The sequence below is a fragment of the Lagopus leucura genome, unplaced genomic scaffold (genome assembly GCF_019238085.1).
Source record: "Lagopus leucura isolate 7727_CA_CO unplaced genomic scaffold, USGS_WTPT01 Super-Scaffold_100157, whole genome shotgun sequence".
In the NCBI taxonomy this organism is placed as follows: Eukaryota; Metazoa; Chordata; class Aves; order Galliformes; family Phasianidae; genus Lagopus; species Lagopus leucura.
In genome coordinates this window covers 48,938,725-48,964,022 of record NW_024962334.1, presented here as the reverse complement: position 1 = coordinate 48,964,022, position 25,298 = coordinate 48,938,725, and the positions used below count along the sequence as shown (strand labels likewise).

General features: G+C 42.2%; 1 protein-coding gene across 1 annotated transcript in view; it reads right to left on the bottom strand.

Annotated features, from left to right (window-relative positions):
- The window catches only part of CCDC13 (coiled-coil domain containing 13), a 32,204-nt gene that overhangs the window by 6,546 nt on the left and 360 nt on the right, over nt 1–25,298 (bottom strand). Inside the window, exons 2-14 of the mRNA XM_042889187.1 lie at nt 24,297–24,520; nt 20,063–20,211; nt 17,538–17,680; nt 14,409–14,498; nt 14,015–14,131; nt 11,952–12,056; nt 10,402–10,566; nt 8,714–8,890; nt 7,464–7,670; nt 6,424–6,560; nt 4,393–4,476; nt 3,528–3,656; nt 965–1,119 (exon numbers count right to left, since the gene is read on the bottom strand). Of these exons, the coding sequence (XP_042745121.1) occupies nt 965–1,119; nt 3,528–3,656; nt 4,393–4,476; nt 6,424–6,560; nt 7,464–7,670; nt 8,714–8,890; nt 10,402–10,566; nt 11,952–12,056; nt 14,015–14,131; nt 14,409–14,498; nt 17,538–17,680; nt 20,063–20,211; nt 24,297–24,514 (1,876 nt within the window). The 5' untranslated portion in view covers nt 24,515–24,520. The remainder of the gene's footprint in view (nt 1–964; nt 1,120–3,527; nt 3,657–4,392; nt 4,477–6,423; nt 6,561–7,463; nt 7,671–8,713; nt 8,891–10,401; nt 10,567–11,951; nt 12,057–14,014; nt 14,132–14,408; nt 14,499–17,537; nt 17,681–20,062; nt 20,212–24,296; nt 24,521–25,298) is intronic.

The following is a 25,298-nucleotide window of genomic DNA, read 5'->3' as shown; positions in this document are numbered from 1 at the left end:
TGGAAAGGGAGGTCACTGTTCACAAAGGTCATGGTGCTCAATGCAGATCAGCTGTAAGAAGCTGATCAGGTGGGATTAGTACACAAAGTAGTGCTGGATGCAGTCACTATAGAAAACCACACTATGCATCTACTGAGCTCTATGGCCAAGGATCACACGTTCCAGTGTGGGGCAGGCCAAGAGCACATATCAACACTGCAGTGAAACTTGTGATCTCTCTAGTAACTGCAACTCAGTCTGATGCCATCCCAGCATTTGTTGAATTGAAATTCCTATTACTACTGTTGGTCTGTGGGCATTTAAACCCTTTTTACTTTATGAAAATACATACAAAAATGGGAATTTCTGGAAAAGTTTCCTTTAGAATATGTGTTTTTTATCGGTTTAGACACTTGACAGAGTCAGAGTCCTTAAGCAATAAAAGAATCTGATCAGGGAAATAAAAATTTAACATCCGCCATGAATTCTCCTCCTTTAACTATGCTAGTAGGGCTTTCATATTTATAGCTGAAGATTAACATGTTCATGGGATAATAAATTACACCGGATCTAATTACTACATCACCAGCAATAGTTTTTCATAGATGCTGACAGGCCTTAAATTGGGATGCGTCCTTTAATTCCGTTCTTAACCTTCAGATGAATCTCCCAGGCAGAAGTACAAAGGGAACAGAGCAGTGGTCATGATGGGGACACAGTTCTTTCTGTAGACCACCAACCCTGTGAAAACAAGATACTGCAAAAGTCCTGGTCTCACTTAAATCTGTGGCAGAGTCCCCTTGAACAAAGAGCAGCGAGGATTTCATCTTTGGTATCAGTCCACTGTTCTGAGTTGGTCCAAAGCCCTGGGTGTAAGGTCAAGCATTTATGTAGGTTTGAGAGATGAGAGTCCAAATGTTGCTGCTGTCTGTTAACCAGCGATGTGAGATGGGGGACAAAGTTGTAGGTAAGAGCTCCACCTCACCTGTTTTGCTCCTCAAAGGAGGTTTCTGTGTACTTGTGAGCCTCCCTGGATCCATTTGTAGTTTTTCAAGCTGCTGCTCCAAAATGACACATCGCCGCCGCTCTTCCTGAAGTCTCTTCTCAGCTTCCAAGACTTTGTCACTGCCTTCTTCTATCCTGATACAAAAAAAAGGTGGTTCAAAGCTTAGTTATGCTGTGATTATAAAGAATCAGCCAGTCTAAGCACTGAATTTCATGCTGCATAGCTCCCAACAGGGGGAATGGGAGAGTTTTCCATGCATCCAAACTCAGAAATTCCAATGCAGTTCTTCCAGATGACATCCTTTCAATTTGAAAAACAGAATTAACTAATGAGTATAATTATAAATAATAGGTTCATTAATAGAGGCTGCCTAGATCCCTCAACACCAGCCACTTGTGTGAATTTCCTACTCAGATGAGCAGGCAAACTGCAGAGAGCTTTTATTGCAGGGATAAAAAACTGCATTTTTTTTTAACATTGAGAAGGAAATTTGGAAGGAAAACAGTTTATGAAAACACTGCCTAGCATTTAGCTGTTCTGCATCAGTCATCTGCAAGCACAAAAAGAAGCTGGATGTTACTTTTAATAAACTTGGTCATTAGGTACCCTGTGGAAGGAAAAAAGTGGAAGAGAAGGCAATGGCTCACCCTGCAATACAGTAAGGAAGAGCAAACCACCTCTCTGTTCACCTCCCATAACATCTTAGCAAATTATCTAGATGTGCACTCACAGATGCAGTCAGTGGTGCTTCTCCTGGGGGCAGAGTCTGACATCAAATGATGAAGAGGAATTGAAAGCTAGAGAGAATCCTGAATGGACTCAGTGTATTGGAAGGTGCAGAATAAGAAAACTCCCTTGGCCCCATGGGTGGTAGTGGATTATTCCTTGAATCAAAAGATGTGATTAGCCTTGCTTCCCTCCCAACCAACATTACAACTATAATAAAGTTATATCACTGCATTTAAACATCTAGCTACAGCCAAGGCTCTGACCTCCTGTGGCAGTGAATTACTGGTGAAAAGCCATGTGAAGTTGTATTTCTCCTCGGTGGTTCTGAATTGATTAAACTATTGTTTGACCAGGTGTTCCCATAGCAGTTTTCTCCACAAACAATGGAGAAAAATGACAAGACTAGTTGAGTTTTATGAAATGTTCCACCAACATGAGCAGCAAACTGAAATCTTGCTCCAGCTTTTCCCCTCCCAAAGTAGGGCTCAATCCTACAGCCTGCTAACAACACAGGGTGTTCTGACAGTATATTCTGCTCTGCAGTAAACAGCAGTGAAATACAGTCTGAAGTTCTAAAGCCTGCTGTAGAGAAATCCTACTTGTGTATCCATTCCCAGTGCTCTCCTCTTGGCTTAAGCATTGTATACATCCCTTGAGTTTGTTGACCTATACTCCAACACAGGAAGGGGAGAGGAGGAATGCCTCCCTTTTTTACATATATTCCTGTTGAAATATAACTGGATGTTATATTATCCTGAGGTCTTCCAAGAATTATTGCATACAATCTCACAAAATTTACTTTACCTGCAGGAGCCCGTGATAAATGTGTTATAACTGTGGAGCTGCTGAATCATCAGTCTGTGGTACATTTTACTTATAACTGTGCATTTCATTGCCTCTGCATTCTTCATTATCCCATATTCACAACGGCCCCAGTTCAGCAATCACTCACACCTCCACCCTTACCTAATTGCACAGCTCTATTAAAGTCACTGGGCTTACAGACATGAACAAAATGATCCCAGTGCACATTTCTAGGACTTATTCCTTAAAAGCACAGGAGGTGATTTATGTTTTATAACTGTGGTAAAGGTGGTTTTTTTTGACTGTGATTAATTGTACAGAACAAAAATTGGATAAGTGAGAAATGATCACTAGTGCAAAATAAAGCAAGCAAGCAAATAGTTCTTATCATTTTCAAAATACACAGAGAAAAAATATCTTCTTACAAGCTGGAATAGAGATTTGGGAATGAGATATTATACACTCTCTGACTGGGAAAAAGTTAGTGGCTGAATGGTTTCTAAAGAGCAAAGACTGCTTTGCTTGCCCTCTGAAAGCATAGCTTGATTTTAACCTTGTCTCAAATTGAATAATGAGAACAAAAATATCACTTCTATACTTCAGTTAAACCAGAAGAAATTCATTTAAAAGGTGAAACTTAGAAGAATGTGAAATGCTTCTCAAGCAGAAGTTGGGTTATAATTACAATGTTTCTTACTGATGCATAGTATTGCTGCCTCAGTAATGCCACACATACACAAATACACCAACTCCACTTTTACCTAAGTGTAGCAGGCTTGAAGATCACTCCATTTTTTCTGTACTTTAAGAGAATAAATACATATAATAAAAAAAATCATCAACTAGGCAGTGAAATTGAGCAGAAGAATTTGAAAAGCCACTATTTAAGGAATGTATCACGCTGGCAGAGCGTAGCATAGCGGACAGCATGGCACAGACTCTCACGTGTGTCAGCCACTCCTTAAGCACAGCATCCCATAGGGGACACTGGCAGAAAATCAGTTGCTACCTTTTCTGCAGCACAGCGACCAGTTCCAGGAGCCTGTCTCTCTCCACTTCTGCAGCCTGGCACAGGGCCTTGTGCTCTGTGATCTGCATTTGCAGCACTTTGAAATCCAGGCTGTCGATGCCAGCAAGCCTAAAAGCAGCAGAAGCATAAAAGTGTCTGTTTCCCATTTCACCAATGAAAGAGATGACAGCATTTGAAAAAACATATCAAAATACACTTGTCTGAAGACCAGCCAGGCTCACTACCTCCCCCCAGCATCAAACCCCATACTGCAGTATATGGGATATGTGGAAGCAAAGCCACTCTTTCCAACAGTGCTCTCCCCCTTCCCATCACCCTTGCAAACAAACTTCCCCCTGCCATCAGTTCACAGACTCTCCTCCTGCTGCTGCTGCCAAAGTAAGAGAATCCTACATGAGGATTCTCCAAAGTGCCACACTAGGCTATTAAATGGCTTGCTATTGATTTTCTCTAACGGAAAGGCTTCAGGCAGCATTAGTAAAATGGCCTTTCTTGTTCCTAATATGCGATGAAATGGATCTCCACGTATCTCTTTGTTATGTACTTCATTTCTCCTCTTACCTCTCCACACAGGAGTGTTCAGGAATATCTCCTTTAGAGCCAAAAGCAGGAGAAACCGTGGTGGTTGGGGATGAAAAATGGAAAAAATGGGGCATAAAACTAGCAACTGATTAAAAAAGCAAGACAGCAAGGAGACACTACAGCCTTTGTCAAAACCCTCTAACAGTATCAGACAGATGGTAAAAGAAGCTGCCATTATTAAAACAAGGCAGCTAAAGGCTGCCAGCAGCTTGTGGAGTACAACAGGTTCTCTTTCTTGTTTCAGATAAGTGGATACACATACCTTCCAGGTGTGATGTTGCTACTGAGAAGGGAAGATTTGGTAGCTGCTGATTCTATAAGCATATGGCCCATCTTGGACACCGTGCTGAAAGGAAGAAAGCTTTGTTAAACACTGACCTCTACAGAGGGCAGTCCTCCAAGAACTCCTCTGATTTTCCAATGTCTGTGTTTATTGCTGCCTTGCAGGGGAGAGCCTCCTAGAGCCTCCTGAGGGACTATCACACAGGCTTTGCACACAGCATAGCTCAGCTTGCTGTCCAACCCCACACCACACTGCAAAAACGCCTTCAGTGTTCAGTGTACAAAATATGAAGCTCAGTTTTTCATCTCTGTGCTTCCAGAGGTACTTTGCTGGCACCTCATGCCAACATTTTGTACCACAACATCGTAGCATGTGGATGTCAAGAGTAGCCACAGAGCAACTGGTGAGCAGAACCATCAGAACCAATCTAACCCCTGTTCCACAACAAGGTGCAGAACTTTAATTCTTGAGTTCAAACATCTGAAGGCAATTCCCTGTAGATGTAGCCCATGTTTTCTGGTCTTTAAGCTGCTGCTAACAGAGGATAAAGCCTTAATATAGCATAACAGCTATCTAGGCTGTGACTGGTTAACCCATCTCAAAACCAAGTGGAGGTTGGTAACAACAGACACGGCCCAGCCTTAAACTGCAGATTTTTACTTTAACGTCTCCAAGGGGCTTTAGATCCTATTTATAGCATTTTTCATTTCATCTTTCTTGATAGGAAAAGATGATTCACTGAAGTAAAATGGAATAGATGTTTCATCAGCTTATTAAAGTTAATGGAATGAGTGAGCCCTGCTGACCACATTATTAACAGCTCTTGCAGATTCAAGAGCTTTGCTGCCTACCTGATATCAGCCACTGCCTGGCCAGCACTATGTTAGCTACATGCACAAGCAATAATTTATGCATTGCACTTAGGGGCTCCTACAAAGCCTGCACCCAGCCCAGCTTTCATGTTCACCCTCCTGCTTACTATCAGCAGACATTTGAAGTAACTGGCAAAAGAAAAAAATAAGTGGATAGAATACAGATTTGCCCCATGGGAGCACTACATCTGTGAAGTTATAAGTCAGAGAATAAAGCCAATTGGGAGTGCAGAACCCTGGAGATGCTACCACTCTGCAAGAGAAACTTTCAATTAAGGATGGTGTTCTAACACTCATTTCAGAACAGTCTGAAGAGCCCTTTTAAAATGTTGTGGTAATGTTCTACTTAGACACAGGAAGACATCTGGCAATTTTCAGGCCAGTCTTGGTGTCTGAAGTTATGTGGTAGTCTAGCTAAGGTTTCAAAAGAGAAATTAGTTGGAACTTTAAGATGGTAAAAAGTTTACTCCTTCTGAGAATACCCACTTCAACTCCTCCTTAGCAACAAACCCAGCATTTTAACAGGAAAGAATACAGCTTGCTCTGGTGTTGTGGTACCTTCACAGAGCCAGGCTGAGCCACAGCCTCATCAGCGTGAACAAAAATCAGACTTACAGTTGTGCAGATGAGCATAACTTACATGGACTTCAGTAAGGCTTTTAAAAGGATGCTTGTTAAGAGTAAAGAATGTGGTGTGTTTTCAACATATCTGAAAGGAAACACTACTCAAAGCAACTTTATTGATTTAAGCAATGCACTGGTGATTTACTGTTTACCTAAAATGGAGTTGTGTATTAATTTGCCACCCTATTTTCAGAATGCTGCACATTAGAAGCCCTGTTTCTCCTAAGAGAGAAGAATCACAGGCACTTAAGCTAACCACATAAACATTATCCGAGCTGGAGAATTAGCTGCACTACCATCATGCCAAATGTAGTAATGTCTGCAAGTCTGTGTATCCTTTTCTGTTCCAGGACAAATGTCCAAGAGACAATGTGATTACAGATTCCCATATACCGTAAGCAGCCTGCCACAACCCCTGGCAGACAGCACTAGTGGCCTGATGAAGTTGTCTGGGAAAACCATGCTTCTGAATAACTGACAGCAGTGTTAAAGACTGACATTAGGGTCTTCTTACCGAGCAGATGCAATCCTTCCAGCCTGATCACTGGCTGATATCAGGGGATTAAGCCCAGAAAAACGTAGATCTTCTGAGTGTGCACAGGGTGGTGTAACAGCAGCTCCTGAATTGTCCCCTTGATGGGCAGATTTCTTCTGTTAATGTTGGAGCAGGTTACAAAACCAATTACACAGTTCAAAGAAGAAGAGCTGCATCAGTCTGATCAGCAGATCACCATTATTGCTAGAAGCATGCCAGAACTTTTAGTACACAGGACCTGCTCAGAAATGTTTATTTAGTTTCTAATCATCGCAGAACACAAAGCAAATGTCAGAAAGAAGTGCAGTTTCATGTAAGATCATAGGGTATACACATGTCACTACAGAACCTACAGTGCAGCACCACCACTGCCAGTACAGTTGGTTTGTGCCCCAGTCACAAGATTTATCTTGGATTCAACACTCTAGCCCCCATTTCCAAGGTATCTGACAGATTCATAACCTCATATGACCCTACAAGGGTTTTATATCTATGGGAACTGGATATCTACTCTTAACAAAACCAGACCACAGAAGAAGCCTTTGATACATTAGTGGACTGCCTGTCAATTTCTATGCCTGCATTCTAGCCATACCACCATCTTGTTGAAGACATCTTAACCCATTAGCAGCCAATCCTTCTGATTCTGGGCACGATGGCAAACTGCTGATGTTGGCCTCACCTACATTTGCCTGCCTGCATCCTTCTGCAGCCAAGGATGGGCAATACTGACAAATCCCTACTGTGGCCCCATCCCTGCTGTCAGGTATTCCACATCCTGGGTGTGGAGCCACGTGCTGATGGCATTAATATCCCTGTGTTTTCTGCTGTTTAAACAAGTTGTGTACAAACAAGAAAGAAAATTGGAGTTACAAGAGAGAATTCCTACACCATCATTCCAGAACAGAAGTGACTGTCAGTAGGGCAGGTACCATCATGGTTAACATCAGAGAAGGAAGTGGAAAAGCAGATCTGAAATGATTACAAGCATGCTTTTCTAGTTCATTTCTTCTGACTACCTGAAGTGTGAGTTGCCCAATCTCCTCTTCCAGCTCTTTAACCTTTGCTTCTCGTTCAGCCACCATCTGCCTGAGCTGCTCTATAAGGCAGTTTTGTTTCTGAGCCTCATTGTTCAAGTGCTGTCCTAGCAATTGCTGGGATTCTTTGTTCTTCTCATCCTGCTGGCTCAGGTGCTTTAAGATTTCCTGCATTTGTTTCTGCTGGCTCTGATAAAATAGAAACAATGAGTGAAATACACATTTTTGTACACAATGATTAGTAAGACTCTGTGCATGGTCTAGATTCCTCCAAGAAAAATATACATTTATGAGTGCTAGGGCAAGCCACTGCCCTATCAAACTCATTCTCTGGTGTAAGCAAATTGATGTCACTATCTACTCCAAGAATTTGGTCCATTATGTTTTAAGTGTGAGGTACCTTGTCTTCTCTCAGCAGATAACCATTAAAAGAATTGCACAGCACATCTGCTTGTAATGTCCAGATGTGTTCTGCTGGGTAAGGACATCTCTCCTCATTGGTCATATCAAGGCTTTAGCAACAGGATGGTTCAAATTAGAAAGATCCAAGCAACTGAGATAAACAGCTCTGCAAGAGCATGACAGAGGGCATATATTTCAGCACAACTCCATCTGGAGTCCCCATTTAGTACTCCTAATTTTGAAGGAACCACATCCTCTTAGCTTCAGCTACTGCAACCAGACGTGCCTACAGTCCAGTACTCATGATTCACAGAATCACAGAATGCCCAGGGTTGGAAGGGACCTCAAGGATCATGAATCTCCAACCCCCCTGCCACATGCAGGGCCACCAACCTCCATGTTTAATGCTAAAGATTCAGGACAGGTTCATGCGTTTTGGGCTGTGTAACACAGCAAATTAAAGTGCAAGACTGCAGACAATCTCAGAGAAAAAAGTAAAAACAAATCTGAGATCAAAATAGAAAATACAGTCCAGCTTTTTGAGTCAGACATGAAGCCCTTCCTCTAACTACTCAACTTCCCTATTTCCAGCATTCTGCAAAATGTTTCTATACAACTCTTACAGCCATTCGATTCCAGCTGTCACTCCTGTTCTGCAGCCTTCACATAACCTGACCTAAAACATAGAAGGGCTTTAGCTAACTGTGAAACCTCTGGCCATCACAGTGTGATCCATCAGTTCCAGTACACACTAAGGTTGTGTCACTGTGTCTTTAAATGACTTCACATTTCATCATTTATAGAAAGAGGGCTGACTGCAAGGGCAATACCAGTAAGGCATCTATGAGCTCATCATCGTGTTTTCCTTTCTCCAGCAGGGTTATGATCTGTCCCTTCAAGGTTTTCACTTCGCTGCACAGCACTTTGTTCCTGGCTTTTGTTGCATCGAGGTTTTTTTTCACTTCCTCATGATTTTTTTTGAGAGCATCGTGTTCCACAGTGAGTTTCTGCAGGGATGCAAACACATCAGAAGAAATGACAGCTATAGCCTGTCACCAAGCCCTGCATGCTTTGGTGAGCAAAAAGAGTCACACGTTGCCTGGAAGAATTGGAAGAAAAAAGGCATTGACATATCATATCTTTCCTAAATATGTAGAAATTATAAATAGTACTGCTCACTGTCTGTTTGCCACCATCAAAAAAAGACCAGGCTGATCAGAAATACAAGGAGACAAGGTTGACTCAGCACATCAGGAAGCACACGATAATTTTGTGTTACAGTGTAATTCTGTATGCTCCTGCTCTTCTATTTGCCTCATTATCCACCACGGGGAAACTTTCTTACTTCCAGACACAGGCTGGTGATGCCACAGTGCCTGCTAGAAGCAGTGCCTGCCGTGTGCTGTCTGCTGAGCCATGCCTTCACCTGGCTGGAACTGATCAGAGAGCACTCTAACAGCCTTGTAGTTATGGACAAGTACAAGGAACCTGGGGGAGTGAAGCCTGAAACACAAAGGCAGAGTGAAGCCATGCAGATTACAGTTATCAAAGGAAACCCTCCCTGTGCTGCATGCCCGTGGCTATAAACCTTTCTCATTCTCACAGCTGAGAATGAAAGGTGTGTATTACCCCACTGCTCATTCTACTGCACAGTTAAATTGTGGTGGCAACTAATGAAGCACTGGAATGGTGTTCAGGTGGCTTTTAGAGAAGTGAATGCAGGAAAAGAGCTTAGGGAAATGTACTTTGCTAGCCTGTGCATGCGCAGCTGACACCCACACTGCACCCCTCGAGCTTCTTGTGGACACAGAACTTTGTATCCTTTCCATTTTAGGGTTTACAACACGTGCTATTAGCTGTAGCCCCTCTCAATCCATAAACACTGGATGCCTTTTTATCTTTGTAGCAACTAAACACAATAGATGGAGGGCAAAAGCCATTTTCAAAATGCCTCTTGAAATGAGTCTGGTGTAATTCTCAGCTTTATTCTATTCAAATGTAGGAGCCCATCACCATAAAGATACATCAGGTGTGAGGGGCATGCTTGTATTTAACACTTCATGAAGAATGCACACCTGGTCATAAGGAGAGAGGGACCCTGCAAAGGTTGGATGCAGATGCAGCAGGGATTCTTCCTACATGTGACTACAGTGCAAAGTCTGTGTCAGCTGCACTGCATCCCTGTTCCTCTCTCCTACTGCCTAATGTCATATACCAGGCCTAGTTGTCAAGTGGCCACATCTCAGGCCAAGCAGATGCATCTGACACGTGAATCATGAAGCAGAGGGAAGACCTAATCAGGTACTGAATATTTTGCCTGGCCACACAAGAGTTCAATGCAGAAAACAAGCACGGGAGTCTTTTGCACAATCTGTGAAGCATGACAGAACTTCCTCAAGCAGATCAGGTGGCTTCCAAAATGGTCTCCAGGTAGGATACGTAACATATAACCTGAAGGTAAGGCAGGCTATTACGCTAAATATCCCAGTGAGACTCAGATCAGCTCATAGGATTTTACCTCCAAGGCATCTTTCCTTTCTTTTTCCAAACTGCGAATTTTCAGCAAGTTCTTCTCTTGGGCTGACAGCTTCCTCAGGTCAGTAAGAGCCAGCAGCTCCTCATCCGTTTCACTCAGTAATGCTCTGCTCTTGTTTTGACCCAACTGATTCTCCAGCTCTCTAACCTAGGGGACAATACAGAGGCCAAGCACCAAAAAGCACATAAACAAAGGGAGCTCAGACCGCAGCATCTTATCACTTACTTCTTGACATTGTCATGGCTAACAGACACAGGGCAGTGAGTGTTTGAAAGAAACACATTTCTTAGCTGCTAACAAACACGTGGGTGCCCAGGGCATCTGTGCAGGGAAGAGATATGACACAAGGTACCTAGCCTTGTTTGAGGTGTTCTGGGATGCTGGAGACACGTAAGGTGCAGGATCTATAGGACATCCATACTCCTTTGGAGCAATGACAAAGGGATACCCTGTGGCATCCCAGCTGGCATTAGACATCCGTGTGGGCAGCTGAACTCAGCTGCTGCATCTCAGCTATTCACTGCAGGTTTACTTTATAGCCAGGAGAAAGAAGTGGGCACTGCTACAGTACATCTATTTTGCTCTTTCTTGGAGGTGTCTTCTGAGATAATATGCACCCTGTTGATCTATTGACTGTAATTACTGACAAAAAAGGGGCCTGTGGAGTCTGCTCAGACAGAAATTTCTGCAGTTGAGTGCAGTGCAATATGGACAGACTTCAGATGAATCTCAGCCAGGGGGTCTAATGAAAGGAAACTGTAATTTGCCTGTGGGAATACAGAGATTAACAGTTTCAGTCAATAAGAGTGCAAAAATCACAGTTTATTGGCATGTAATTCAATATCAGAAAAATAGGAAGACGGTGTTTCAAATTACATGAGAGAAGTTTTATGTAAGACACTGACAAACTGCTTTCCTGTCCTGATCTGACATTTCAGCTACACTGTGCTCTTTAGAGTTAAAGACTTTACTTTTCCTAGGGGAACAACTTGAAAATCTTATCTGGCCTCAATTCTTCACATGTGACTTCAAGCACTGAACAAAGGTATGTAAGTCAGAGCACAGAGATGGACAAGGCTCCTTCTGTACTCAGTGGGGAGAGGCACCTTCACAACACCTTGGGATTTTAACTAACCTGCCACAGCTCTCCGAGGTCACCAAACTCTCTCCTCCAACACAGATGCTACCCAGATAAATACTGGGGTTTGCATGGCTGCAGTAGACTAATTAATATACTCTCTAGGAATTCTGAAAGATTGCACACATCCATACACATTTAAAATTTAACACATCACCACAATACACGCTAAAATAACATTCCAGAAGTTACCCTGAAGCTTTTTGAACAACAGCTTTCCTCAACACAGAAAAGACTGATTATTTATTTGCAGTAAATACTTTGAACTGGGATACATAAGCAGGTATAGGTGTTAAGAATGACTTAAAAAACTAACAGTCTACCTCAGACATCTTTCCTACAGAGAGCATCCCAGCACCCAGCTTGCAGAGCACTGTGCAGGGTCTGAACTCACCTTCCTTTGGAGAACAAGAATTTGCTGGGCTCGCCCACGCCAGCTGCCAGAATTGGTCAGGAGACTTTGGATATTCACATCCTCACCAACTTCATTTGCTAAGAGCTACAAAGAAGGGATTCACATCAGCAACAAGACTAGGCTGAAACGCGTGCTAGGGAGAGAGGAGCAAAAGCCACTCTCTCTAGTGGTACACACAAAATACTGTATTTATATACACAACTATAGCCTTTATCACCTGTACCTGATGTCCAGTACCCCATGTGATGGAAGCTCTTTCAAATCATTATCATCATCCAGATTGTTGCTGCTTAGGAGGGTCTGATTAACAAAACTGCCTTTATTTGTTAAGGTAGATCTTTCAGTATTTCAGTGTTTAGGTATTAGTCTTTGATTATTATTTTTTTAATGAGTCCATATTTTGCTGCCTGCCTATGGAGAGTGCCAAATTGGACCATCTAGCTGTATCTAGTTGGGTGTTGTGCACAGTACCCACTACTCCTGACATCTAATACAGTTAGCATAAAGGACATCATGAATCAAATGGCCACAATATGTAAACGGCCTGTTTCATGTATCACTCCCCTTCTATCTCCTCCTCTTTTGCACTGTGATAGGAACATCTGCCACCAGCACTGCCACCAGGATGTGGTGACCCCTGTTACAGAGCAAACAAGCCAGCTGCTGGCATTCTGATAAGAAATACTGATGCTCTCAAAGCACCCAGATATGGTGACAGCTGTTAAGAATCAGGGAAGCATAACACGAGACACTGACTACAACATCAAGCAGCTGCAAGTGCTAAGTGGGACTCAGAACTGAAGTGCTGGATGGCAAAACCTGTGCCCCCCTCGATGGCCAGGGATGCCTCCACCAGTGCCTTCCTTCTCTAAGGTCTGAGTGAGTGGCTCGTGTTCCTTTAGGTGAATTCAGAGTCTAGACTATAGACTATCACATGCTGATTAGTAGGAATTCCATCTGCAGAGGACCCAGGTGATAAAAAATTCTAGGTGACTAAAAATTCTAAATAATAAGAAAGCAACAATACTAAAAAAAAAAAAAGAAATCGATGTAATAATAAGCTATGATGGTTGCTGAGATTTTTATGGAATAACACAGCTCTAATTATAACCACTAACTTGCAGGCACACCTTATTCTACCAGTGATCTCTAAAGGAACCTGACTGTTCCCCTAAAACCAGGAGAAAGGTGTCAAACTGTGCTACCTCTTTAAGAAGAGCATTTCAAATAAATCAAGATTTACTAAGCATTACTAACAGCTTTCAAAGTATCTAATTATTTTCTATATGATCTGTAACTAGAACTAAGCAGGAACAGAACAGGGATCTTGTCTTAATACACACCCCTGCAATCAGGCATTAAGCCAACCTCTCTCACACAATTCTGAAAGAGCCACATTACCAAGAGCTAAAGTTAGTATGATGAGCATTTAAATTATTTATAAAAAGGTCAGCAGAGTTCTATTTTTAGAACCATACTCTCCACTCTGATCTGCATTGCAGGTCTCTTACGCAAAGTAATGAAACCAAAGGAGGCAGAGCACAAAGTAATGCATTAAAATCCATCACGAATCTAAAAGGAAAGGGTTACTCTGGATGTCACTCCACCAAGCTGTTTGAACATGCTTTAGTTCAAGTATTATCTTTAATCTCATTAATGTTCATGGGCCTGAAACCCACATTAAAAGTAAATACACAATTAAATGCTTTGGAAAAGAGGAATGGATCTGAATGTATGCTTCAGGTCAGTCAAAAGCTATTTTGCTGGACTGAAACATTCCAACCTTCAAGTACCTCTACCAACGATACAGCAGAAATCATGGAAACATTCATCCTCCTTATGGTGGCACAGTATGAAATCAGTGTGTGTCCACGTGTGTATCTTTCCAATGCAACCACTGTATCTGTGGTCTCTTATACTCTCAGAGCTCACTGGAATCATGGAGGCTAAAGAAAGCTCCAAGAAAAAGAAGCCATCTTCTGACTTCACATGAGTGAGATGGGCCTGGGATCCCAGCCACAGACGTCGTCCTGGAACAGTACCTTGTGGGTCATCTTCAGCTCCTGTTTTGCAGATTGCAGCTGGTTACGATACTCCAGCACTTTGAAGTTGGCTGTAGTTAATTTTTCTTGCAATGCTTTCATCTCTGGACTTTCAGCCTTTGAAAAAAAGAATGGATTTGGTAAGAACAGAATCTGCAGTGAAAAACTGAAGTTATTACGATCCACAGATCCAACAGAATCTCTTTCTTCCAGACCCATGAAAATGCATTCCCTACTTTCTAGGGTACAGAGGAAGTGAAAACAGAGCAATCTGGCTACACAATTAGTGATGGGGACACATTCCTGTCATAAGAGAAGAAATGCACAACAGCAAAAAACTAAATATCAGCTTTTATTTCTGATCTGATTTTCTCTCCACAGGTACAATTCATACCAAGTTTCCTTCTGTCTTCTTCAGAGTTGTTTGCTTGATTCCTGCATCACTGCCACCAAGAGAATGTATTTTTTCCACAGCTGTCTGTAGCTGGAAAAAAAAAATGCACTATTACAAAGCAAATACAGTGAAGAGAACACCTTCATGGAGGATTAACTGGTAAATAATGTAACAGCAATTTTAATGCCCTTCTAAAAAAAAAAATAAAAAAGAGAGACCTTATATTTCCCCCTTGTTTTTAAATATAACCAGTAGAAAACCCTTGTGCTGAAACGCTTCCCAAAGAAGCCTGTAGTATTTTATTGTGGAACAACTTCAGTGTTTTCTGGGGAATTTTATCATCAGAGGCTCATAAAATAAGTGTTTATACATATCAGTGAATGCCCAGTTCAGTGCAGATCAGGGTGATGTTGCTGCCAGCTTACTCACTTTTCAAGAAAATCAGGATATTCCATAAAAAGCACATACTTCTGTCCACCAGAGGAATTCAAAAGGAGACATGACGACCTAATGCCCTGCATCTGTGATTTAGTACTGATGTTAACACCCATTTTCTTTAGCTAGTATAGCTTTAAAGTAGTATTTCTCAGTGTGTAAAGCATATGTCTGCTATTGCTTGCGCACAGAATGAGAAGGCAGAGGCACTGTCACCCCCCCTCTGAATCATGTATTTTTTTGTTGAGACTGTGAAGACTTCTTATAGGACCCTGAAGATTTCTTATATGCAGCTTGGAGCATAAAAGTTTGGGAAATGTTGCTTTAAGGGGCTGAGATTTCATTCTTTGAGGTGGGAAGAAAATCTTGATAATTTGCCTGAATAAAAGAAGGTTTTGATGAATAGCTTCCTTATTACAGCCGTATGTGGAGAGAGTGCAATTCAGGGCCACTTGAGCCTTCCTTTGCAAAGAAATCCAAGCTTAGGGCACCCTTCCATCCAGATCATCAACTTTCAGCTGGTGGCAGCTACCAGGTCAAATTCTAATCATGTTTTCTGCAAAGATCCACTTACAGTCTTTGTTTATAAGTACCACTCTTTGCTAAGCAATTGCTCAATGACTAACCATGCATTTTGTTTGTGGGAACACATTCGTCTTAAACCACTCATGATTTCCATATTTTTCAGTTCTCATGCAAGCTAAGAGCTAGCTATAAAATAGCAGTGTTTTCCACAGGTGTGGTACTGATGTATTTATAAGGTACCTTCAATATAATTCATGTCAGACATGGCTTAGTGGGAACTATTGGTGATAAGCAGACAGTTGGACTGGGTTTTTGATGTTGGAGTCTTTTCCAACCTTGGTGATTCTATGATTTCACTGAGTTTAAGCCATCTAGGAGCATGCATATGGGATGAGATTCAACACACAAATCAGTGCTTTTCCTGCTCTCACTGTGAATGTCTCTATTCACAATTCATGGAATTTAGTCAATACATCAAGGAAGTCTACTCTTCAGCCAGGTCTACATTAGGTCAAGTGGATGCATGAACTGAGGGCTCTGTTTCTGCCCACACACAGCTGTCTAGTCCTATTTGAAGTATCCTACTTATATTAATATAATCCTACTTATATTAACTATAATACCCAGACTGCCAGTCCTATCACATCAGCCTGTATGGGTGCCTAAGAGGTGAAGCAGTGCCTCAAATGGTGCTTTTTTGCCTATGAACAGAGAACTGAGATGTACTTTAGTTGTCTTGGTTCTTTCTATCATCGGTGGAAAAAGATGAGTGCAAATCATCAGCTTAGCTTCAAATTACTAAATAGATGTGTGTGTTCCTATCTGTGGTAGCTTTTCTTACACATCACTCAATATTTCATAGAATCATGGAAAGGCTTGGATTGAAAAGGAGCACAATGCCCATCCAGTCCCAACCCCCTGCTGTGTGCAGGTCGCCAACCAGCAGCCCAGGCTGCCCAGAGCCACATCCAGCCTGGCCTTGAATGCCTGCAGGGATGGGGCATCCACAGCCTCCTTGGGTATTTCTGATAGATACCCCCACATTACAGTTCATCTCTATCTCAGAAGAGACAAGCTGCTTCATTGGGTTTTGATTTTGATGGTGCTAACTTCCAAGGAACAGATTGGTTCATATCTGAGAAGTTCACCTCTGCTTCGATCAGCAATTACTTTTTCTTCACCTCCTTTCCTGAAGAGTCTGCAGCACTTTTCTTTTGGGTAAATATCAGAGAATGTCTGAAGTTTTTGTCTGAATCATGGTCATTGTACTTCTTCAGCAGAGGATTACAACCAAGACAATTTTTTTCTGGAATATTTCCTGTACTTATTTATGACTTGCTTCCCTACATGTGAGACTTCAGAGGTCCCCAGCTACGCCAGATATTTCTTAGCCTTCCAGCCAGAAGGGTCTTCCACAAGATCCTTCTGACCAGAACTCTCTTCATTTATGCAGTTCTCAAACACATCATCCAACACTTCTCCATCTTTCAAATAATAGGTACAATTCCAACGGATGAATCACTCAGGACAATACATGATTGCAGAAGATGGAGTCAAAATGCGTTTGTCAGATAGCAAAATAAATGTCATTGATACATTTAAGTGATGTCTTCTGAGGAGGCAAAGTGCAGCAGAACACATTAAAAATGACCAAAAATTTACCAAAAGTGTATAAGGAACAACAGTAGGAGCCAATGAACAAAGTAAACATGGAGATCAGGGCACCTAATTTTCATTTCATCTCAGAAAAATTAGTCCTGTGGAAGGTCAGCCCACATAAAAAAGTCAGAAGAACACATCTGCCTGAGTAAAGATCTGCTATTTAAGTGATATAAATTGTTCCTACCTCAGTTCAGACAGCATTTATGCCACTTGTGCTTCAAAATACAAGTGAACATTCCCAAATGGCATTTCACACATCTTTGGCTCGTTCTAACTTACTGATGTCCTCTCCTAGCTCCTCCTTTGCGCAGCGGTGGAAACAGCTGAGGGCACACATCCCTCCCCTCCCAGCACAGATAAAAATGATGAGAACTCCAAGCACGGATGCAAGAGCAAATTCAAAATGGTAACATGAATCAACCCCACAGCTGCTACAGCTCCTCAATCCCAAAAGCTGGACTTCTCTCTTCTAGCATAAAGAAAAAGAAAACAAGACAAATGTCTCACTTCTCTCTCCAGCTCCTTGACTTTGTTGTTCAGTTGCTTCACTTTGGCTTTTTCACTCTCAGTCTCAGCAATTATCTCACGGTTCTTTTTGGCCAGTTCAACTATTTTAGTAGCTGCAACATCCCCCGCTAAACCAGACGTCCCTGGAAAGTACACAAAAAAGCAAAGGATATTTCTTACAGGCAAGAGTCACAATAGATGATGCTTTTGTTCTCTGTCCAGCTCACAGCGTACTGTTATTGTCTAAGCCATTTCTCAGCGCCGTGCCAGGCACTTCAATGAGTAATAGAGGGAAAAGAGGTGACAGTGATTCCAGCTGGATTGCTTGGTTCTTTGAACAAGCACCACAGTGTGGCCAGCAAAGCCACATTTCACACTTTAGCAACAGCCACGTCACACAAGACCACAACAGTGGTCATAGCAATATTTGTACAGGGAAATGGTAGAGGTGTTTTCTGCTCATCGTTGCGAAGGGCTGCTGTGACCAGGTGGCATAAAGTGGCACGTTACAGAAAAAGACAACACTCTACTTTGCACTGGTTGTTTACTTCTGGAGTTGCTGAAACAGAGGTGCAAACTTTGGTAGACATCTGTCCTTAAAGGTCAGGGACGTTATTGCAGTTGGGTGCTGGATAACATCCAGGAGATTTCTTTGTGCCTATTTGTGTGTCCCTTGTGATTACACACGGAGCTTTACTGTGATCTTTTAAACAGACACTTCACTCACTTCCTCATCAGAGAGGGCTAATTAGTGTCACAGATAAAGAAATCCCTGGAATGCCTTGTGCAGTCCTGGCTTTTGTTAATACCACAGAGGTGAAGAAAAGCTTTCGTACAAGTGCAAAATTGATATAATTACACACAGTGCTCAAGAAAACCTCTAGCTCAGCAGTGAGAATCAGCCTGCAACAACACCTTACATTTGGGCTAGATGAAGACTGTACAATGAATTAGCTGTTATCGTTCTTTTTAACTCTTTCACTCTCCTTCAGTATTCCTAGGGACTTTTCTGCTGACATCTGTGAAAATTCATTTCTAGAACTACAGTGAGATGCAAAGATGACAGACTACTCTTAAATGAATTCTGAGTCCTGTAAAACCTCTGGAGCAGGTTCACAGAGGCTATGCAGAACACAGGTGAGAACAGAATGTGACCCCATGTCACTATTTTAAAACCTTGTGAAGTAAATAAGAAGTTCCTTATTTTTAAAAGCATTTCCACTGTTCTTACTTCTTCATCTGATATGTTTCCCCTAGCAGCTATTTATTCCTTAGCTTTCATAACAAATAATGGCTGCTAAGGACAACAATACATATTAAACTAATCTAGAAACAGGCTCAGGCTCCCATGCAATGTCTTCAAACACATGGAACACATTTAATTAAAGGTTCTTGTTTCCCTGAAAAGCATGGGAGTCTCTTGCCACAAAGTAAACAGGAAACACAGAGGTATGGAGCAAACTGCCACAGTCTGGTTGTTTGCCAGCCAAGAAACTGCAACAGCATTTCTGGCTCCTGTTTTGACCTAGTAACACCGTATCATCTACCCTAAATAAAAGCTGCAGCTAATTATTAAGAAGAAGAATATAATATATGCATTTTTTAGTCCTGCTTACTGCTGCTCTTCCCCTTCACTGCCAGCCAGGTCATCATCGCTGTCCTGCACAACAGTGGCACCCAGTGGAGGAGGTTCAAACTGCACAATTCCATCTTCAAAGGCCGTCCAAACAACTTCAGAGCTGGACTTTTTGTTGAGCCAGCATTCTCCATGTATCCCATTCAGGCATTTAAACAAAAGAAGCCTGAATAAGGAATTTAACACCAGGTAGCTGAGAAACCTGCAACGCTGCTCTTTGACATTAATACAAAGGCTTCTAAACTTTCTGAGTCATCATTTTTTGTGCTGATAGCGGCAGGTTTGTAGATCTGTGAGGAACACAAATTACTGTGTATCCCAAAAGAGCACAGAATTCTTTAAAGGGACATCTAGTTACTGATAACAATTCTGTGCCTTTGGCCTGACATGTCTGCCAATATCAGACCACTTCTTGTCCTTCAAGGAGCTCTCTAAGAGGAGCAGCAGCATTCTAATTTTGCAGCTCATGAAACTGAAGAGTAAGAAGTAAGATGCAAGTGAGATGCATACATGTCAATCCATGTGTACATGCTATCATGTCAAATCACTGCAAGGAGCTTCCCACTGCCAGTGAGACTCCCAGGTGGGAGAGATACTGATGTTTAGATAACTGCAAATGCCAAAGTGTCAGCTTAGGCCTTGCAATTCTTTCTCAGTCGTAAGAGCTGAATTTGGATCTTCTTAGCAGAATTGTATTACAGGAGTGGAAATGGAGGCAAGCACATTATGCCTTTTTAGCACAGAACAGGTGAAATGGATGTCACATAAATATTTTACTGCCAGGAGGTTTATTTATCTCACAATTATGTTGTTTTTCTCCTTTTACTGTCTTCAGCAGCAAGCAAACACTGGCACTAGTGTAGTGTGAACACAAAGCTACCGTGTTTACCTGACAAAGCCAATCGATCCTCCTGTATTTTTTTCTGCAGTTGCTTTATTTCAAAATCTTTCTCTGTCACCAGTTTGTACAGTCTGCAGTTCTCATCCCGGACCTCTCGAAGCTGATCGTGGAGTTGTTCATTCTCAACCTCAAGCAATCTGACAAAAAAAAAAAAAAAAGGAATGGCAGATGTCACTAGAATGTGTTTCAAACAGATGCTTCTAGAAATAAAGTAGTGAAACACTGTATGCTAAACCAGGAATGAGTTGACTGAATTAAGCAGAACATCCTGAACACCAGCTGGTCATCTGATATTTCACCTATTCAGTGAGCTTATGTCTTTTTCAGGAATTCTGCATTTCCTTGTGTTCCCAGGAGCAAAACATCACAGAGCAGTTATTTTTTCCAGTGCTCCTGAGGCTGCTGAAGAGTCTCATCTCATTCAGCCTTACCTACCTGGTTCTTCACAGGAAACAGGTGGGCTTGCCATTCAGCACCTGTGACATTCAGGCTTTACTTTCTGTGCTTACCAAAGCCAATAGAAGCCAACAGAGCACAAATTACAAAAGCTGCTACTGAGGTTCTTTCTTCAAAAATGAATGCTTCATAGCAATTCAAAAAAAGATCAATTTCCCATGTCCTCATTTGATGTTCTTGGAACCTCGCCAGGATGGATTACCATCAGTTTGTATTGTTCATGTTACTTTGTGGAATTCACTTAGGATAAAAGAATATCAAAAAGCCCTCTGAATGAGAGGAAATAGCCTTGCTCCTCCAATTCTCTGTTACATTTAGTAACATTTATGGGTTTCATTTCTCTCAGACATTCAGGGATTGAAGAACTTTAATCTCTTTGCTGTCCTTTCATGACAATTCCACCAAATGCAAAATCTGGAAGTTAGGCCTTGGAGGCTCAATTAGACCCTGAAAACACAGACATCTATCCAAGATGTCCCAGAGTCATCCAAGCCCACTATCTGGTGAAGAGATGCAATTTGATTATCCACACACAGGTGCCATCTGAGCTGCCCATCCAGCCCCCAGCTGCTGCTGCTGAAAGGCACAGGTCTCCTGCCTTTCCCATGCAGATATCCCTGATACCTTGGGGCATCCCAGATAGCACAAGGCACCAAGCAGCCTGCACTGTGACCTTGGATATAGGCATTTTGTGACTTACTCCAGAATAGAGTCCCACGCCTTAAGCCTACAGGCAGATTGCTCCAGCCTGCAGCTGGTAAAGGAAGTTGGCAGCTTGGGTGATCACAGAGATTTGGATGAAGGCCAATATGTGGCTATAAGCACAACCAGAGCCAGATGTCAGCTATCTCAACAGCCACCTAACTCCTTTCTCTCAAAAGTTTTAGCAAGTTTTTTGCTCAAACCAGTCTCATAAATGCACGCTCTATATGTGCATGTCAGAATAAATGACCCCTTAAAACAGTTATAAACAACAGAGGCAATTTATAAGATGATTCACAATCCATAATTAAGCAATGCACTTCTGCTCCAAAGCTGAAAATCAAAGGGAGATCAAAGTCAGTTGTTTACAAAGCAGAAGAAAGCAAGAGGCAATCTGAGCAGAGAAAAGACAAAACGAAGTTATTCCCACACGTACTACACACAGAAGTTAGCAACAAAACTGTGCTGAGTGAGGGATACATGGACAAAAACATTTTCAACTGTTACGAAATTAACATGTAAAGAAGGTTCTGAGCTCCCAGCACACCTGGTCAGAGATCTCTTCCTCAGAGCTGGCTTCAGAACCTTAACAAACAGCACTTCTGGTAAAATGGCCGGAAATCCCAACTGCACCAGAGCTGGAGTCTCATTTGAGAGACTTCTTCCCACCCCATCACAGAGTGACTCTATGCATTACAAAGGAGGTTCCCACCCAAGTGGTTCAGCAATGGAAAAACAGGCAAAAGAAAAAAGCTGCAGAAAGTTCACTTGTTTTACCATAGTTCAAAGAAACAACGCCAGGTAAAGCTTGTGAGCATCTATAACAGATATTCAGGTATCTTTCCCAACCCTGTTACAGATTCTCCATTTGATGGGGAAAATCACTTAATCTTAAAGGCACCAAAACAGATAAAGCCACAGAAAAACAGACAGAAACGTCAGCTAGACACATGCCTGAATAAAAACTGGAAGGAAGAACGGAAGGAAGGAAAAATGAACTCCTGAGGCCCACAGGAAGAATGACAGCTGAGAGGATGAAGTGCTGCTGTAAACAACATGGACATACAGAAATCACTGCCACTGCAGACCATATGGAGGAGTCCTCCTACTTGGGAACAGCTTTCTAATGCGTTGTCATGGGAATACAGCAACACAGTATCCGTACACAAGAATGAATTCTTTCCAGAAGCAAACCCTGCCTGGATTTGATAACTGCTCTTCTGCCAAATGTAGACATACACGGACAAAGGACAATCCAGAGAAATCTGTAGTCTGCTACACTTGGGATGTCAAATGAGGGCTTTTAATGGTCAATGCTACTGAAAAAAAAGAAAAGAAGAGCTAGGTATCAGCTCTTGAATTGCTCAGACCTAAATTGCTGAGGTGCAAATGTCAGAGAAGCATTGCCAGCATTGCTGGGACTCTCCTGTACTCTGCACCTCACTCCACCAGTATGTCACAGCAACTCCTCAGATTCCTTTTCCCTGATCAAATTCACAGCTGAAATGTGGGAATCAGTCTCCCTCTGCAAAAATAAATCAAATCTCCACAGTGTACTTTACATACTATCATTAAAAAAAAAATGTTGAAGGGGACAGTTGTTAAGAGAACAGATTAGAAGCTTACACTGGGAAACCAGACTGCCTTGGAGAAGAACCCATGTGTGAAGACTTCCATCTTTGCGTGGAAAGCAAGGAGGAGAGCTTCAGTTTCTTTCTGAAAGCTCAGCTCCCTGCTTCCACACAGGTTTCTCTCCCAGCATGAACACCATATTCCCAGAAGCACCTGAAAACTTCACTGGTTCATTCCCAGGTTCTGCTGCAGCATACATAATTGGGTGTGAAGCAATCTTCAGAAACAAGCTGCCCAGGGTAACATGGAAGGAAGAACAGCATTTAGGGCGCAATAAAGCTTGGTTAGTGGCCTGATAAGCCTTGCTAGAGGTGTCTTTCCCCACTATAGACTATGGGAGGTAAAATTGTCTCAAAGGTACATACCTGTGTGACTTTCCAGGAAGGAGCTGGCAGCTCCTTCTACCCACCAACGTTCCACAGCCCACCTCCCTATCATGGCAGCAATAAAACAGTTTGTGTGGCTAAGGCTATAATCTAGATCACTGAAATAAAAATACCCTTGCCCCAGAAACTGAATTCATTTCCAGCACAGCCCTGAAAACAGCTGTATCAGTAGAGCTGCAAGTGGTGAGCAGAAGCAGGAATTCTTTAAGCTGTCTTCACCACTTAAAAAGGGGACAATCACAGAAGAGCCAACACTGTAGTAACGTCCTTGGGATCTGTCCAACTCCAAACCTGTTCTAGTTCATAAAAATTCAAATAAATTAATCGTGTCAGGAGACACTGACTACATCCTAGGAGGAAGATGGATGATCTGAGCTGGGGTTTCAAATCTGGTCCAGTAAATTGAATCGTGCACTCAGCTCCAAATGCAAGATAAAGAAAGATTCACAGTAGAATGTCTAGTATCCTGATAACCCAGATACTCCCTCAGTGAGTGAGATAAGACCCAAACCTCTGACCCACTATGATTTAAAATCCTACCTTGTATATCCCTGTCAAGTATCTCACCCATGAGGCAACCTTATCTACAAGACTCCTAGACATATACTTCATCTCCTGTGGCTGTCTTTTGACCTACTAAATCATGTCATACGTGAAGAATACGTGGAGGAACACTTCCCTGGGCTGCAGGCCTTTGGTTTATACCCACTAGCTGCGTGATGCTTTGCACATATTGGTTTCTGGAAATTAGTCATGTAGAGAACTTATTTACAAAGCTAGGCAGGAACTAACCAGCAGTTCAGTCACCCTGATGGTCAGGTAGTACCTAGCTGGTTCCTTAACCCCTCTGTGCTGCAGCTCTCTACTTGTGAAATACTAAAAAATAAAGAACATATCACAGTGCAAAACATATCAGACACAGTGAGGGTCTTCTCAGGATAATGGACACTGAAGACAAAGTGCTCTTCTACTGTGACTTTCATAAGATTATATGCTAAACACACTTTAGGTGATCTCCTGAAGAAGCAGTGCTGCTACACTTTTACCTTTTGCTGTCATCTTCAGTTACAGGTTGTTCTGTTTCAAACAAGTTTAGGTCAGTCAGGATGTTGAAAGTCTCCTTTCCATTGCCATTGTTAGCCTTCTGACTGTTCTGCTTTTCCTTCTTCCTCTCCATTAGATTCTGTAGTCTTCTCTGCTGTTGTACCTGAAGAGCTTTAAACTGGCTTTTAAAATGTTCATTCCCACTTATGGCTGATTCCATTGCTTACTAAAAGCATCACAGGAAGAAAATGAAGAGCAAAAGAGAGCAGAGATCAATATCACATTCAAAACATCCTCTTCTAATAGCTGGTTTGTAGTTTTTCCACACCAACCTTTGCACAGTCTCCCTGCCACCACCTCTTCCTCTCAATCACTGTGCTCTTCAGCCTCACAACCTCACTTTAATGGCCTTTTACCACAGATGCCTTTCAAACTGAAAAGAAATTTTCAGGTCTATCTTCACTCTAACATTAAAATAAGTGTTTTTAAATGTTTGTTTGTTTGTTTGTTTTTAAACAGATACACTTAAAACAAACGTCTTTAGAGAAGAGCAAGCCGAGGCTGAAATGAAGCCAGTGTAACAACCATGTTACAGAGACTGAAAGTCTCTTCACCCAGAGGGTGGTGAGGCACTGGAACAGGTTGCCCAAGGAGGCTGTGGATGCCCCATCCCTGCAGGCATTCAAGGCCAGGCTGGATGTGGCTCTGGGCAGCCTGGGCTGCTGGTTGGCGACCTGCACACAGCAGTGGTTGGAACTGGATGAGCATCGTGGTCCTTTTCAATCCAAGCCATTCCATGATTCTACGGTCCCTGTTTATCCACACTCTTCCTTTGGGCACCAAGAGCAGGCTGACAACCTTCCCCCATCTTTCCAAGGGCTGAGTGGTAACATTAAAGCAGCAGTATCACTATCCATTTCAATGCCTACCCCCCTTTTCACTGTGATTAAGGCAATCTGTTTTCTAGAGTGTTCCAGCCCTCCCTCCTTCTGTTTAAGGCCAAG